Source organism: Sminthopsis crassicaudata, chromosome 3 (genome assembly GCF_048593235.1).
Source record: "Sminthopsis crassicaudata isolate SCR6 chromosome 3, ASM4859323v1, whole genome shotgun sequence".
Classification (NCBI taxonomy): Eukaryota; Metazoa; Chordata; class Mammalia; order Dasyuromorphia; family Dasyuridae; genus Sminthopsis; species Sminthopsis crassicaudata.
Window position 1 is genome coordinate 589,726,509 of NC_133619.1, and position 17,438 is coordinate 589,743,946.

At 45.9% G+C, this 17,438-nt stretch overlaps 1 protein-coding gene across 4 annotated transcripts in view; it reads right to left on the reverse strand.

Annotated features, from left to right (window-relative positions):
* Positions 1 to 3,407: 3,407 nt before the first annotated feature.
* The window catches only part of GRIK3 (glutamate ionotropic receptor kainate type subunit 3), a 324,916-nt gene continuing 310,885 nt past the window's right edge, over positions 3,408 to 17,438 (reverse strand). Inside the window, exons 13-15 of one of the 4 annotated variants that reach the window (XM_074305178.1) lie at positions 14,000 to 14,222; positions 12,934 to 13,184; positions 3,408 to 11,536 (exon numbers count right to left, since the gene is read on the reverse strand). In XM_074305178.1, the coding sequence (XP_074161279.1) occupies positions 11,339 to 11,536; positions 12,934 to 13,184; positions 14,000 to 14,222 (672 nt within the window). In that variant the 3' untranslated portion in view covers positions 3,408 to 11,338. The remainder of the gene's footprint in view (positions 11,537 to 12,933; positions 13,185 to 13,999; positions 14,223 to 17,438) is intronic. The other 3 variants (XM_074305177.1, XM_074305176.1, XM_074305175.1) reach the window with 3 other exon arrangements.

Here is a 17,438-nt window from a genome sequence, read left to right on the forward strand (position 1 = left end):
TTCTTCTTCTTCTTCTTCTCCTCCTCCTCCTCCTCCTCCTCCTCCTCCTCCTCCTCCTCCTCCTCCTCCTCCTCCTCCTCCTTCATCTTCTTCTTTTCTTCCTCCTCCTTCTTTTCCTCCACCTCCTCCTCTTCCTCAACTTCCTTCTCTTCTTTTTCCTCCACCTCCTCTTCTTCCTCCTCCTCCTTCTTCTGTTCTCCTCCTCCTTTTTCTTCCTCTCTCTGTGTGTCTCCCTCTCTGTCTCTGTCTCTCTGTCTCTATTTCTCTCTCCCTGTCTCTCTCTCTCCCTCTCCTTTCCCCCCTTTCCCTCTTCTCTCTTTCATAAACACACAGTGTATGCAGAAAAAGAATGTGGAAGAATAATCCCAAAAAATTATTCCAACAATATTTATTTTGCATGTTTCTCTCCTTTCCCCCATTCTAATAAGAATGTCTCTTTCCTTTCTGCTGTTTTCTTCATCATTTTTCTTATTGTTTTCTCAACCTTATCAGGGAGGAGGGAAGTGAAGCTTTTCCTTGGTATCAATGAAAATAGAATAAAATCTTTAAATAGCCCTTTGCAGACATTTAAATCTTACAACACCCTGTGAGAAGCACAGAATAACTATTACAACCCCCATTTTCCATATGAGGAAACTGAGATTCAGAGAGCAAAGATGATTTACTCAGTCAGCTATCTTGGAAATGAGAGAGCTGGAAATTTGAACCCAGGGCACAAGACCTTTCACTAATCTTTATATTTTACAAGACTTTCTCTTATCTTTGCCATCCTCTCTGGAGGCAGAGGCTGGTAATAAATTCCCCTGCGTAGTTCTAGTCCCAGCGTGGGCCACCCTGCACAAAGGCATCAGTGGCCTCATTTACATAAGATAATGAAACTGCAGTAAAAATAGTATAAATAAATAAATAAATTGCGGGTAACTTTGTTTCTATAATGACAGATGCTCTTTAAGCAATTTGCTAAGGTTTCCAAGGGAGATGCCATCCAAGACCTGGGCTGGGGGGGCAATGGAATTGGTGGGAGCTGTGGTCCCCCTACTTCTTAATGGAACCTTGATTGAGCTGCAGATAGAAACTTGAATCCTTGAGCTTCTTTCTTTCTGGTCCCCCAGTTCCCTCGCAACAATGAGATGTTGCAAGTCACAGAGGCTGTGATGTTTGTGCATGGGGAACTTGCAAGCAACAGAAAGAGAGGGCAGGGGGAAGAGGAGACAGAAGGAGAAAGAGACAGAGATAGAAACAGAGACAGAAACACAGAGACACAGAAAGAAACAGAGACAAATGGACACATCCATCCATACACATAGAAAGAGAGACACAGAGACTGGGAAATGACAGCTTTCCCCCACTCCAGTTTGCAAGATTTTCCAGTTAGGGATCTTTAGATTATTCAAAGCTACTTCTTATTCTTGCTATCCCCTCTGGACACAGAGATAGAGGGACACAGAGGCACAAGCAGAGAAATACACAGAGAGACAGACAGATAAAGACAGAGAGACAGAGACAGAAACACACAGAGAGAAGCACACACATAAACAGGCAGACACACATGAAGAGAAAGAGGAAGACAGAAAAAGAGAGGAAAGCAGAATGGAGAGAAAGGGAGGAAAAGAAAAAGATAGAGAAAAGAGAGAATTGGAGAAGAGAGGAGTGGAGAGGAAGAGAGGCTAGACAATACCAGAAAATTGAGGCATCCCAGATAATTTTAGCTTTTCCATCTCTTTTCAATCATAGGATTCTAGATTCTCAGAAGTGAACTTCCACGCCTGTACTACACACTTTTGGATTTGCCACTGACAAAAGTCTCTGAGACTCAGTTTCTTGATCTGTAAAGTGAGGGAGGTTGGGTTAAGTGACCTCTAAGGTCCCTTCCTGTTCTAAATCAATGAGTCTGGGATCAGTATGAGTGCCCCTTCCAACAACTCATTTCTCAGCCTCTCCATGAATTGGTAATAGGTTATCATGAAATTTTGTTTTAGCCAAAACAAATTCCTCCTGTGGTTGGTAGCCTTCTGGTGATGAGGATGTTGCATGAAAAATGATTATTTTTAAAGCCTTTTATCCACTCCACAAACATCTGTTAACTGTTCACTGTGGTCAAAGGCTGTGCTGGATTCTCTATTATAATATTTTTTAAAAATCCATTTTGTGAGTTTCTGTGGTCAAAGTATTCATCCCTGTGGTGGCTAACCTTCCAGTGATGAATCTCTCTACACCTAGCTAATCTGGTACTTGAATGATGAACAATTTGTCATTGGGTCTCACTTGGAGCTTTTTTTGGTTCTAGAGTTTCCCAAAAGAGCTTCTATCCCCTGGTCCAGTCTTCTAGAACTCAGGGTCCTCCCTATGCCATGGGAAGTCAGACATCAGATAAGGTTGACAGTGGAGGTTGAAATGTTTTCTTTTTCTTTTTTTTTTTTTTTAGAGAGGGATTTTTAACCTTAGAACCACTTTTTAAAATAAATAAATAAAATGGGATTATGAAAGAAACCAATTATATTAAAACACAATTTAAAAAATTCACAGAACTCATATTAAAAATCCCTATTTTAAGGGAAATTTTGGTTATGTAAAGGGAGAAAAAAAACCAACCTCTGGTTTTGTGGAACTATTCTGTCTTGAGAGACGCTGTTTCTGCCCTAAATTATAACCCTCCTCCTGCATGGCACTCTAGTCTGTCTGTCATTTCTTCTATATTTGGAATCTTCCTCCAGCTCATTGGTATATAAGGTAGGAAGTCAATCAGATACCCCTGCCCCCACCCCCTTTTAAAGCACCTAGGGATCGGCTCTGCTGTATGGGGCAGCCTAGGTGTTCTTGCTCTGGGAGGAGAGACTATAGAAGAGCCTATATGATGTATTTCTTTTGTGATAGTTAATCCCCTTCCTCTTCTTCCTTCCAAGACATCAAGATGACTTTAACCCATGACTTGAACTTCCCTGATGGCTGCTAAATCTCTAATACATCCTACTCACCTGCTTTTGTAGTCTCATCTCTGGGGGGATTTTGATACCTATGTGCCTTTCCCCTATCCTGATCCTCTCCTCACCCTACTACTCACCTGGGACTCGATTTCTTTTATGTGAGCTTTAATAAAAGCCTGTTGCTCTTAGCATCATTGACCTACCCTGACTCTTTTGGGAAAATCTTCCCCAAAGCATCTGCAATGGACTGGGAAAGAAATAAATCCTAGCCTTGTCCTCTTTTATATGGCTGATAAAAAGCCTTGAAAAATGTGACTCCTGGTCTGGGTGTAGAAGGCTGAGTAAGCCACTTTTGAGGTGAACTCTGGCTTCCTCCAAGAATCAGCTCAAATTCCACTTTCTGCAGGAAAGCCTTCCTGTATTCCACTTGCTAGTGTCTTTCCTCTGAGACTGCTTTCTCTCTCCTCACTCTCTCTATCTCTTGATCTCTCTGTCTCTGTCTCCCCTCTCCCCTCCCCTATTCTGCTTATGTGTGTCTATTTCTCCCCTGCCACATTCTCTGACTTCCTGTGTCTCTATTTCTCTGTCTCTCTCCCCCACATTCTCTGTTTCTCTGTCCCCCCATTCTGTCTGACTCTCCCCTGAGATTTTCTCCATATCTCTGTCTCTTCCCCCAAATTCTGTCTCTCTCCCTCACTCTCTGTCTCTGTCTCTTCTCCCACATTCTGTCTCTCTCCCTCACTCACTCTCTGTCTCTGTCCTTCCCCATAGTCTCTCCCCACACACACTTTCTGTCTCTCTGTCCATCTCCCCACATTCTGTCTCTGTCTCTCCCCCACATTCTCTGTTTGTCTGTCTTTCCCCTATGCTGTGTCTGTCTCTCCCCACTTTGTCTCTATGCCCTTGTCTCTCCCCCACATTCTGTCTTTCCTCCACTGTTTTTCTCTCTCTCCCTCACTTTCTGTCTCTCTGTCCACTCCTAAATTCTGTGTCTGTCTGTCTCTCTGTCTCTTCCCCCCACTTTGTCTCTCTCTTCTCCAACTCTCTGTCTCTGTCTCCCTTCACTTTATCTGTCTCTATGTCTCTGTCTCTTCTCCCCACATTCTCTGTCTGTCTCCCACTCTCTGACCATCTGTTTCTGTCTTTCCCCCTCATTCTGTCTCTCTGTTCCTCTCCCCATTCTCTCTGCCAGTCTGTCTGGCTATCTTTCTGTCTCTTCCCCTCTTCACACTCTGTCTCTCAGTCTCCCAACACTATATCGGTCTTTCTCTCTGTCTGTCTGTCTCCCTCACCACCCCTGTGTCTCTCTTGGCTGTTTCTATCTCTCTTTTTCTCTCTCTTCCTCCTTCCCTTACTCTTTCTCTCTCTAGCTCCCACTTGGATCTATTTACTTGCATATTTTCCTCCTGATAGAATGGAAATATCTTGAGGGCAGGCACTATTTTTGCCTAACTTTAATTCTGTAGGGATTAGTTCAGTGCCTGTTTTAGGTACACAATCGATTAGTAAATACTTGTTGAATTGATGGCTGGGGTGAGTGGGGGAAGTAAGTCTGAGCTTGCTTCCAATTCCAGAAGAGAAAAATTTTCAGGAGAAAAGTCAAGGAAACAAAGAAAGTGTGACTATTTTCTAGAAATCTTTTTTATTATTTAAAATTTAAAACCATATTACCTCATAACAGCAAACTGTGTACTTTGATATTTCACAGTGTCTTAAAAAGGAAATAAACAGTTTTGGGGAAAATTTATTTACATGGGCCTAGAATGATTAGCAAGTAACACAGTTACTATGAAACCAAAATCGTTACAAAATGTTTACAAAAAACTATATTCATAGAAATTCTGCATGTCCACAAAGGGAATCCCCTGATTGGCCCAGAGACCATCGAGTGAAGAAAGGACAAAAGGTAGGCTAGGCCAGGCCCTTGGGCAGGGGCTGGAGTGAGCAAGAGCCGGTGAGAGAGGGAGCAAACTAGCTAGCAAGCGAGCGAGTGAGTTATGGGGAAGGCAGACCCAGGAGCTTTGGGCCAGGCCCCACTGCATGATAGAAGCACGTGTCTGATCCCTAAGGGCCCATCCAGGGAGGCCTGGTCAGGTGTTGGTCTTTACCATATTTTACTGTCAATATACCCAGGAACAAGGTCGAAGCGGGCCAACTGAGACCCTGTAGAGCTCTCAGAAGATCTACTCACCAGGGACCCCTGAGCCTTGATTTCCTGGAGATTTTTTTTCTTTGTACCTGCTTGAAGGCTTAGGGATAGCCTCAAGCCCAGAGAGCCCCGACTAAAGGGCAGAGGAGGGAAACCAACCAAAATCTCCTGTCCCACCAAGAAAGGGACAGCAGATCTTACTGAGAAGGAACCATAGGGCTGGGGAAGTACAGGGAGGCTGAGGGAAAGGGGAGGAGGCTGAGAAGCATAGATAGAGACTTGCAGGTATGGAGAAGATGAAAGGGGGTGGTGAGGGAGAGACAGAGAGACAGGGACAGTAGAGGAGAGAGGGAGATAAACTCACAGGGAGAGAGGAAGGTGAGAGGGGAAGGGAGACAGAAATGGAGAACGGCAAGAAGGAAGGGGAAGAAAGGGAGAGAAGTATTGAGATAAACAAAGATGGGGAAGAAGAGAAGAGAGAGATGAAACTCGAGGAGGAAAGGAAAGAGTGTGGGGGATTGAGAAAGAGAGAAAAGGAGGGAGGAAGAGAGATAGATAAAGAGACAGACACAGAGAGAGAGAGAGACAGACAGACAGACACAGACACAAACAGAGAGACACATATATAGACAGAAACAGAGAGACAGAGAGAGAAAGAAAAGAGAAACTGAAAGGGACAAAGAGAGAGAAAAACTGACAGTCACAGAGACAGAAATAGAGAGACATACATAGACACAGAGATAGAGAGACATACACAGAGAGACAGACAATAAATAACACACAAAGAAAAGAGAGAGTCACAGGGACACACTCAGGAAAGAGAGACAGAGAGACAGAGAGACAGAAAAAGACAGGCAGACACAGAGGCAGAGACAGAGAGAGACAAAGATAGAAAGACCGAGATGAGACAGAGACAGCATCAAAGAGAAACAAACTGTCAACGTGTTATTTCATGTATAGCTACTGTGCTTTGTTGTGTTGAGTTTGTGTGAGATGGTGCCATGTCCAGAATATGGCTTTGGGCTGGACTGATTCTGTATTCAGCTGTCTGCCACTTTGCCGTGCACCCCGAAGTTCTGTGGTAAAGACTTGGGGTTCCAGTGAACAAGGGGATCAAAACTAAGATCTGCCTAGAGATGCAGGTCCCAGCCTGGGGGCAGCAGAGGAAATTGGATGAGGTGCCACCCCCTTCTCCCATGCATGAGACAGAGAAGGAAGTTTGACCTTGGGATCCATGAAGGATTTAGAAAAGGGAGTGAGGATGAGCAAGGATGAGTCCTCTGCTTACACCCCCAAGTTCACCAGTGTCCTGCGGGTGATTTGGAGCCTTCACCATCGGCCTCAGGACCACCCTGTTCTATTCTGTGAGTTCTAATATGAAAGGGTGAGCCAGATAGGACGTACCTCTGGTTGGGGGTTTCTCCTCAGCTGGTATTACAACCCTGGAATAACAAATCTACTCACGAACAATTTGTGTTAATAGGTTTTTGCCACTAGTGTGTGTGTGTGGGGGGAGGGAGGATGTACTTGGATTGGGTGCATGAATACCAGATGAGAATGATGGCAGGACCCCTAGACCACTTATATCTTCCAGTTGACCACAAGAAGAAAAAGCGGACCAGAAATCCTTTTGCTATCACCCTTGCCCAACTAATGCCCATTCTCTGATGCTCCTGGGATGCTAAGAGGCCACATCACAGAAGAATCCATCTCAAGCTGGCTACTACCAGTCTGCCTTTTGTGAGCCACACTCCAAGACTGAGAATGGGGAGGAGCGCAGGGGGCTTCTGGAAACCTCTTCATGTACCATAAGAGCTGCTGCTCGGGCTTATCAAACCCAAATACAGCAATGTCAGGGTTCCAGAAGGTGATAGAGACACAGCCAGAGTGAACAGCAGAACGGATGGGAAGGAAGAAAGTAGGGGAAAGAGGCGGGGGAAGGGAGGGAATGCAGGGACAACAGGTAGTCTGTGTATTGGCTTGAGTGGGAGTTGAACTCCCCAGATCCGTATTGTGTCTAGTTCCTCAAAGTGCCTGGCTTATCCCCTCAGTCTAGTGGATCCTGCCCTTGGCCTTTCAGAGTTTGCAGCCTCCATATTCCCCAGAATTCATCTGCAAAGGGTCTGTAGGCATCTGGGCAAGAAGTACTCCTTGAAGGTCCTTGGATCACCATCACCCAAGATTTACTGGCCATATTATATATATACACTGTATGTATGTGTGTGCGTGCATGTGTGTATGTGTGGTGTGTGTATACACGCAGCAGGCATGTGAGCGTGCGTGCAAGAGGGGGTACATATACACATGTACTACGCAGTATATATACACTGTGCATATATATACAGTATATATATGTATATATATATCTCTTTGTACATTCACATATATATATATTGTACAGAACTTTGCTTTCTACCAAAGGAAAGTTACGGGAGTTGCTGTCTCTACTCCCAAAGCAATGCCCAAGAATTGTAAATGAAGCATCGACCCACTGCTGCTGTCTTCAGACTAGCATTAAGAGGAGGGTCCGGGCGAAGGGCATCAGCAGGAGTTTCTGCTGCTGAAGGCAGCTGGGTTAATTCCAGATGTCTTCCTGCACAGTTGGAGCATCTGGGGGAAGGGATCAGCTACTTCATGCTGTGTGATGGAGGAACATTTGCAAAAAGCCTGAATAGTAAATGCGTCTCCCAGCCTCCCCCCCCCAACATGGCTTCCCAACCAAAAAAGAAAAAAACAAAACAAAACAAAAAACAGAGAGGAGAAGGAGAGTGAAGGGGAGGAGTAGAAAGCCCTCAACCAAGGACTGGCCAGTCTATAGCTGTGTTTAGTCTCTGCTTCCCTCTGTTTAGGGAAGGGGCACAGCTCCTGGATCCCATTGATGGCTAATCTCTCGGTGAATCCATGAACCAGGCCAACTCTCTTCCTGCCTGCCAGGTTCCAGGCTTGAGTTTTCTTTCTGAAGGAGGCAGCACGTGGCTCCATTGAGAAAGAGGCCGTTCTTGTCCCTTGAAGTAGTTGCTTTCTCCAGGCTATTGGCTGAGGGAGAGCTCCCCCCACCCCAGAGACGTTCTTGAGGCTGGGCTAATACAGCAGGCTCAATAAAGAAATATTCCTTGACTCTTTCATATTGGTCCAAATAGGAGGAGTTCTGAATGGCAGGCAGTATTGAGGAAAGAGAGAGAGAGAGAGAGAGAGAGACAGAGACAGAGACAGAGAGAGACAGAGAGAGAGAGAGACAGAGACAGACAGAGAGAGAGAGAGAGAGAGAGAGAGAGAGAGAGAGAGAGAGAGAGAGAGAGAGAGAGAAAGAGAGAAATTCTGGAGAATTTGTCTCACTGCCAGATGTCAAATAGGTCATTTTGGTCAAGAAAGTATAGAACAGTAGCTGGATGATGGGAGATCAATGGTATCTTCAGAATCCTTGCAGGAAAGATTGATGCTGAGACAAGTGGCCAAGAGGAGAGGCCCTATCCCAACTTGGGTTTTTCCACAAGCGAACTGGAATGTTTAACCATCTCTAACATTTTAACCTGGCTAATGTCCAATATTCACTCTCAACTCCAGAACTAATGCTTCTGGGAAGTGGAAACATCCTTTCCTTTCCTGGTTTTCAGAGTTAGAGTTCACAGGGGATACTGAACATTAGCCATCCATCCTTTCTGGATAATGTTAGATGCTAACCTGAGCTCCCTTCTAGCTCTCTGTGACTCTGGTCTAACTCTAACATATAAATGCATGAGACCTGGCCTAGGAAGGGGGCATCATTCCATGCCAGCAAAGGAAATCAGAAACCATCTGACTACTTTAAGATTTACCTCAAGGGGGTGTAGCTATTGTGATTGTTGCTTGTTTCTTCCACAGAAATTCCACACGCACAAATCGTCTCACTTAGTGTTTTTGCACACTCTTGTGAGAATATATTGACACATACACATCCATTTTATATAAGGTTGTGTATGCATGTATTCTATGAAATATATTCTAATGATGAACAGTGGTTAATAACCACAAAGGGAAGAGCAATTAGACAAGTCTGTATTTAATGTCCTGTTAATTCATTTAAAAATAGTAAGATGAGTGACCAGAGGTTAATGATGAAGAGTTTGGTTTAGACATAATCAAATTTTCATGCACTTGATGTGCTGGAAATGGGAATCCAAACACGGTCTCTTATAAAGCATTTTCCTTCACAAAAGAAGTATAAACAGGACTCTGATTTACTAATTGTTCTTCCCTGTTCCTGACATTAGCTAGACATATATATGTGTGCATACATGCACACACACACACACACACACACACACACACACACACACACACACACATACTGAGAAACTCCATTACATCATGGCTTGTCTTATTAGTGAATGGATTTTGGCTATAGTGCATGGTCAATCAGCCCACCCTACCCCAAACATTGTCTACCCAATCAGAGTTGGGGACATGTGGCGACCCCGTACAGACACTGGGTCTGTCCCTCAGTCCATGGGCTAAAACCCCTGTTTATTTTGCCTGACCTGCCTAATCCCAGAACCATGGGGATCCTCAGAACACAGAAGTTGGCCTGCTTTCCTAGGGACTGGGAAAGGAGTAGGGCAATTCAGACTCCTTTTTTAATGAGAAGCCCCCAGGAATCAAACTAACTCCTCAATATCAAGGTCACTTCAGCAGAGCTGGGAGGTTAGGGCAGGAGTGAAGCATTATGTTTGAGCCAGGTTTTGGAGCCTTTACTCTGGCCCCTGCCCTGATGAATGCTTTCCACGTAGGGCAATCCTTCTGCTCGAGAAGAACTTCTCAGGCCAAATAGTGCCTTCCTTAAGTACACTTTGTTCCTTCAAGCATTCTCTGTTGCCCACTTTTCTGGCCAGTCCCCCAAAGCACCACAGTGTCCCCACCACTCCAGGGGGAATGAAGAGAGGAGTTGAGGGGTGACCTGGATGGAGGCCACCTTGTGGGGTCTTTGGTTAATGCTTCTAGGCACAATTTCCCTCTCCCACCCTGGGGAGATAAGACATTGCCCAGAATTGCCATTGGAAACAAGCTCACAGTTTCTGAAAGGTCCCGAAGGTCAAGACCTCTTGTGGTCATCTTTTCAACCACTGATCCTCTCCATGTTCCCAGATGTCAGCCTCTACAGGATGCTTCCTAGACCAAGGCTCATGTATGCTCTGAAAAAATGAGACTTGGCTTCCTCTTTAGCTTGCTCATTTCTCCTTGTCTGTCCCCCCAAGAGGACAGAGGGAGATGGGTAGAAAAAAGTCAGTGTCAAAGGAGGCAGGATATATCCACTAAAACTTTCAGGCTCCAAGTGAATATTAGCCTGGCTCTGGCAATAGCTCAGTTGCTCCAATTGAGAGCCAATTGCCTTTTCCATGACATGTGCCTTCTTGCCTGACTTTGGAGGCCAAGGACTGGTGGCTGGAGTCTCTGGACATTTCTCCAAGAGGGGCAAGAAGACAGACCTCTGTCCCTTGGGTCTGGAAGAATTTGTTGACGAATCCATTACCTCCCCCTACCCACGTCCTCTCGGCTCATTACAAAAAGAGGTGTCTCATCTATGAGTTCAAAGTGTTGCTTCCTCCTGGGCCGTTCCATCACCACCAATAGGAGCTCCATCCCTGTCTAAGGCCAATGGGCCTTGATCAGGATGAGACCAGCAGTCAATGTATAACAGAGGCTTCCTTCCAGCCCGTTAGTCCTGTGGGCATGTGATTGTCCATCTGTCCACACTGATGGCCGTTCCTCCTTGCTCAAAATGGCTGTTGTTGTGGTTGTTTGTAATAATTGCCATGCTCCTGGAAGCCCATGGGACAGAGTTTTAAACATGGAGATTTGAGACCCCCCCCCCAAAGGCTGCTGGCAAAGAGCCCTTTTGTCACTGGACGGTCCCCTGGATGAATCCCTGTTTAGAAGAAGGGGAGTGTTCAGCCTGAGGGAGGGGTGTGTGTGTGTGTGTGTGTGTGTGTGTGTGTGTGTGTGTGCATTCTTCAACTTTGTCTCTTCTGCTTTAGAGGAAGAGAGAGACAAACAAGAAGCCCCCACCTACTACCCACCCCACCCCCTAAACCACAGGCTGGGGTATGTCTGGTAGGTTCCTTGTAGGTGGGCAAGTGGGGATGGGGCCAGATTTCTTCACTGCCCACGAACTCGGAAGGAGGATCTTTCCTTGTATCCCCAACCTTTGCCCTGGAGGAACTGCCTCTTGCCAGCCCTTGGCCCTTGCTCCAGCCCTAGGGGAACACGGGTGCCAGTGCAGTGTTGCAGGTCATGCTGTCCTTGCCCGGGAGTCTACGGTCATTGAATGTGTGCATGTTGATGACAGCGTCGGCTTTGACCATGACTGGTGGCTGAGGCTTGTGTTTGACCCGTCGCTGGCAGGTGAGGGAGAATCGGATTTCGTCAGCCACAGTGCTGCAGAATGAACGCTGGAAGGAAGAGGGAGGAGGAGGCCTGGTGTTACTCCCTGTATGGTACAGAGGGCAGAATTATACTTGGGGTAGCATCTGTCTCTTTGAAGGAGTTAAGAGACCAAGATTCTGGTCCCAGTTCTGCTGCTAACTAACTCACTGGGCAAGCTTGGAGATATCTCCTTCTCTGCCTGACCCTCAGTTTTCCCTGTTGGTGCAATGAGGAGATTGGGCTGTATGAACTCATATATGAACTGGTCTTACCCAGCTCTGACATTCTATATTCTAAAACCCCTCCCAGCTCTGACATTCTGTGTCCTAAGGGCCCTCCCAGCTCTGACCTCCTGGGTTCTAAGTGCCCTCCCATCTCTGACCTCCTGGGTTCTAAGGGCCCTCCCAGCTCTGACCTTCTGGGTTCTAAGGGCCTCCCAGCTCTGACCTCCTGGGTTCTAAGGGCCCTCCCAGCTCTGACCTCCTGGGTTCTAAGGGCCCTCCCAGCTCTGACCTCCTGGGTTCTAAGGGTCCTCCCAGCTCTCATCTCCTGGGTTCTAAGGGTCCTCCCAGCTCTCATCTCCTGGGTTCTAAGGGCCCTCCCAGCTCTGACCTCCTGGGTTCTAAGGACCCTCCCAGCTCTGACCTCCTGGGTTCTAAGGGTCCTCCCATCTCTGACCTCCTGGGTTCTAAGGGCCCTCCCAGCTCTGACCTTCTGGGTTCTAAGGGCCTCCCAGCTCTGACCTCCTGGGTTCTAAGGGCCCTCCCAGCTCTGACATCCTGGGTTCTAAGGGCCCTCCCAGCTCTGACATTCTGGGTTCTAAGGGCCCTCCCAGCTCTGACCTTCTGGGTTCTAAGGGCCTCCCAGCTCTGACCTCCTGGGTTCTAAGGGTCCTCCCAGCTCTGACCTCCTGGGTTCTAAGGGTCCTCCCAGCTCTGACCTCCTGGGTTCTAAGGGCCCTCCCAGCTCTGACCTTCTGGGTTCTAAGGGCCCTCCCAGCTCTGACCTCCTGCGTTCTAAGGGCCCTCCCAGCTCTGACATCCCAGGTTCTAAGGGCCCTCCCAGCTCTGACATCCTGGGTTCTAAGGGCCCTCCCAGCTCTGACCTCCTGGGTTCTAAGGGCCCTCCCAGCTCTGACCTCCTGGGTTCTAAGGGCCCTCCCAGCTCTGACCTCCTGGGTTCTAAGGGCCCTCCCAGCTCTGACCTTCTGGGTTCTAAGGGCCCTCCCAGCTCTAACCTCCTGGGTTCTAAGTGCCCTCCCAGCTCTGACATTCTGGGTTCTAAGGGCCCTCCCAGCTCTGACATTCTGGGTTCTAAGGGCCCTCCCAGCTCTGACACTAAATCTCCTTCCCTCCCTTGACTCACTTCCCTTACCCCAGCTCTGCTCAGTCACAGTCTGAGGTATACCCTCTCCCGCTCAGCCTGTCCCTTGCACCCCCACCTCCTTGGGGAAGGGGTTACCTGTTCCCGCTCTGCTGTTTTTCGGAGTTTATAGATAAATTCTCCCACAGCCACCAGCACAGAGAGGACCAGCCCTGCAGCGAGCACAATGAAGATTCCCCCGATCTTCTGGATGCCCAGAGCACTAGCTTCCTTGTTCTCCTCCTCAGGGCAGCCATTCCCCCGCCACCACTTCTCCTTCATGATATGAAGCTTGTCCTCTTCTTGGAGCTGGAGGATGGCAATGGTGATCTTGTCTCTATAGGGGGAACCTTGGGGAGAGGGACAAGAGAAATCTGCTGTCAGGGACAGGTAGACCCAACCTCCCCCTCACCTGGCCCCAGGCCCTTTTTAGACAAACCACCAACAATAAAAGCTCACGTTCCAAAGTAATTGTCTCAGCCTAGTGAGACAGAACAGAGCCAGACTCAGGGAGGGAAAGTGCTTTGTTCATAGTCATATAGATAAAATGGCAGAGACTTGAACTATCTACCTGCTGACTCCAAATCCAGGTCAATGCATCATTAAGTATTATCTGTAGGTGCACATATGCTAGTAGACTTATGAGAGTGGGGGATTGCTGGGTAAGATGCTTATCTCTAGCTTTCTCCCCTTACTTAGCACATTAGTTGTGGTTGAAGGTTCCAGGAGACCTGGATTTAAATTTCAAATTCTTCCACTGTGTGACCTTGAATAAGAACTTCTCTTATTTCCTTAGTTTTTATATCTCTGAAATGGGGATAGTGATCCCTGCCTTGACTCCCACCCAAGGCTATTGCAGGGATCTCTTGATTTATTGGATGAACAGATTATAGGTAAACTACTAGTAACGGTGATCTATTATAGGTCAGTGGATCATATGATTAAGTAACCCCCACAGAGAGCCCTTGCAGGGGAAGAAGCAAGCATGAATCAATATGACCCCTTCCTGTTTCACAGTACTGACCAGGAGCACCAGCCCTGTCTAGCATTTGAGGCTTGAAGAAAACCCAATAGTTCTTCAAGCCCACCCCATCATCTCTAGGTAGTACTAAATTTCAAACTGCTTAGATACATGATCCCCAGCAAGTCATCTCTCCCCACTCACCCATAGGTGTGCCGATTCCATAGCCTTTGGAGTCGATGAGGCCTCCGATTTGGGTGAGGTTGCAATTCCTCTGAGTGATGTACTCAATGGCCGTGGACTCCATGAGCAGGGCGTAGTCGGCTGTCAGGGCTCTCTGGATACCCTCCTCATTGTTCTTCACCAGGGCTGAGGGTTTGCTGCTCATGAAGGCCCACATCTTCTCAAATGTGGAAATCTTGGATTTCTGGGAGTAGAGAGGAAGATTAAAGGAAGACAAATGAGAATGGAAGAATACACAGAAAGGAGGGCAGTTATAAGAGGAAGGAAAGAAGAGAGGAAGGAGGAAGAAAGGAAGCATAAAAAGGAAGGAAAGAAGGGAGAGAGAGAGGGAAGAAGGTAGAGACGGGGGAAGGAAAGGAAGGAAGCAAGGAAGGAAGAAAGGAAGAGGATATGGAGGAAAGAAGAGGGAGAAGAGATAGAGGGAAGAAAGGAGAACAGTCATAAGAAGGAAGAGAGAGAGAATAAATGAAGAAAGAAGGGAGAGAGGGAGCCAGAAGAGAGAAGAGTAAGAGGGAAGATAGAAGAGAGATAAGGGATAACAAAGAAAGGGAAAGAAGGTGAAATATGAAGGAAGGAGAGAGAAGAAGGAAAGTGGCAAAGACTGAGCTACCATGTAGCTAGTCCCACCTGGAAGAATACCTTTCTAAAAATAATGGTCCCCACGCAAGGTACTGAGACCTCAGGAGAGATCAGGAAGGAGTGGCAGTGGGATTCCACTAAGACCTCATTCAGTAGAGCCTCATCCAACCTCCTGCCATCTCTCAATGTCTGCCAGTCACCCAATGGCAATACAGACGACTGGTGTGAGCAAAAATGGCGGTGGGATTTTAGTCTATAATTGATTGGCTGTGCAAGGTTGGGAAAGTCTATTTCCCATCTCCAAACTTCCATTTTCTCATCAGAAAACTAAAAGAGTAGGACAAGATGAGTGGTGTCTTCTTTAATCTCTGCTAGTTTATGATTTTACAGTTTCCTCGGTGATCCACAGTGGATTTATAGTGATAGCCTAGCTTCCCATCTCTGACATCTTTCTATTCCTGATTTCCTCCCTCCTTCACTAGGAGGGACCAAGATTTTAAGTCCCTGGTCTAATGGGGAGAAATCAGTCACAACCAAGCAGATGAGACCACTGTGTGTATTCACAGAGTATAATCTGAAGCCAAAGGGAGGTGAGTCTGAGATTATCCAGACCACTGCTTCTCTCTATCAGGTGATAGAAGGTTGGCTGCATTTCTATTTTCTCAAAGGATTCCAGAAACAATTCATTTTTTTCTCCCTCTTTGGTCTCACTGGGATCAGGAAGGAGATCAGTCACAGCCCCTGACCCTGGATTTAACACTCTCCCCCTATCTATTCCCCTCCTGTCTGCACCTGTGTGTCTAAGATCCCATCCTCCCAGCGGCATATATTCCCTAGCCTAGTGCCACATAATATTGATATTGATTGTTGCAAGTCCCACTCACACCTTCATCTTCCCACACAAGTCCCACATGAGCTTTGCAGGACTGGGCTATTTGTGGAGATTTTGTACGTACTTAAAACTCCCCAGAGGATTTGTTAACAGGTCACCCAGAAATGGAGGGGGAAGAACCCCCTTCCTTCCTACTTTCTACTAATGCCACTGGCCCTTAGAGCTGACAATCGGAATCCCATCACTAATAGTTACAATTGCTATAGAACAACTTGCTGTTTTGGTGCTGATGGACAGCTCCATCTACTCATAGGAATAGCACGGGAATGCTAGATGATAATGTGTCTTGAATCTGCAGATACAGCCTGCTCAGATGGTTAATGTACCTGAGATGGTTAGGGACTTAGGGCTGAGATTCAGGAACAGGGAATGGATGGGAAGGGACTACATCATCACTTCTGATGTCCATTTCCTGAGGCACAGAAAATGTGAGGACATTTATTTTACTCCAGAGCTCCCTAATCAAGGATCCTAGAATCTTTTGGGGAGTTTGGTATGGTCTGAATCATGTCCACAATGCTCTGAGTAGAAAACCGTAGGGAAAGGAGACAGACCATATGATTCTTCCTTGATCATGCTGAATCTGAAGCCCAGTTCATCATAGGCCACTATCTAATAGAAGAGTCCTTAACCATTTTTGTGTCTTGGATCCCCTTGGGAGTTTGGTGAAGCCTTGAACCTACTCTCAGAATAATTTTTTAAATGCACAAAATAAAACATTTATGAATGCAAAGGAAACCAATTATATTGAAATATATATATATATATAATATATATATATATATATATGTATGTATTTAGATAGATAGAACAAATATCTACCTACCTACTACAGTGAGAGATTAGATTAATGAGACAACAAGTATTTCCTGGCCAATGTTCCCTGTAGTTGAGCAATCTCCAGACCACAGGGTTTCTAGTGATTTCCTTCTGGTAATGATCTCCTGTTTATCCTCTGTATGTTCTGCTTGTACATTGTTGTTTGCATTGCTGTCTCCCTCATTAGATTGTGAGCTCCTTGAGGGCAGGGGCTGTTTTTGCCTTTCTGGTTTATGACTCCATCATTTCACTAAAACTATTCTATTTCACATTACTAAATCTTTTCACTACTGAATGCAATGGTCTTTTCTCAATTCTAAACTTTCTTGATTATGTTGCATGCTTTATTTTACATTACTATGGTATGATTCTATGTAAGATGACTTCCAAATCTCCATATCCAGTCCTAATCTCTCTCTTGAATTTCCAGTATGACATCACTAGCTTCTGAGCAGCCTTACTGACACTGCAAATTCTACCTATCAATAATGGAGTTCAATTATATTCCTCCCTAATTAGTCCCTCTTTAAATTCTCCTGTTTCGGTTGAGGATACTACCTTTTTTGTTGTCATTTTTAAAAATTTATTTTAAGCCAATTTTATTTTATTTTGATGTCTGCATTCTCTTCTTTTCCTCTTTCTCTTCTCCTCTCCCACCCCATTACCATCATCTTTCCAGTTACCTACATTCTCAACCTTAGAGTCATCCTTCACTCTTCACTTTTTCTCAACTCTCCAATTATCAAATCTTGTCCAATCTACAATGATCACATCTCTCGAATCCATATGCTTTTCCATACACTAATGTGACCTCTAATGAGACCCCCATTACTTCTCACCTTGACTATTATAGTAGTTTCTTAATTGGTCCCTCTTCTTCCAGCCTTTTGCCTCCCTTAACCCAGCTGCCCCAATCTCTCTAAAGACAAGGTCTGATGATGTCACTCCTGAGCTCAAGAATCTTCAATGTGGTTCCATATAGTTTCTAAAATGAGAGGCAAATTCCTCAGCTTAGTGTTTAAAACCTTGCCAAATCTAGCTCCAATCTACTTTCCCAGACTTATTTTATACTAATCTCCTTCATATTGCAGCCAAACTGCCCTCCTTACT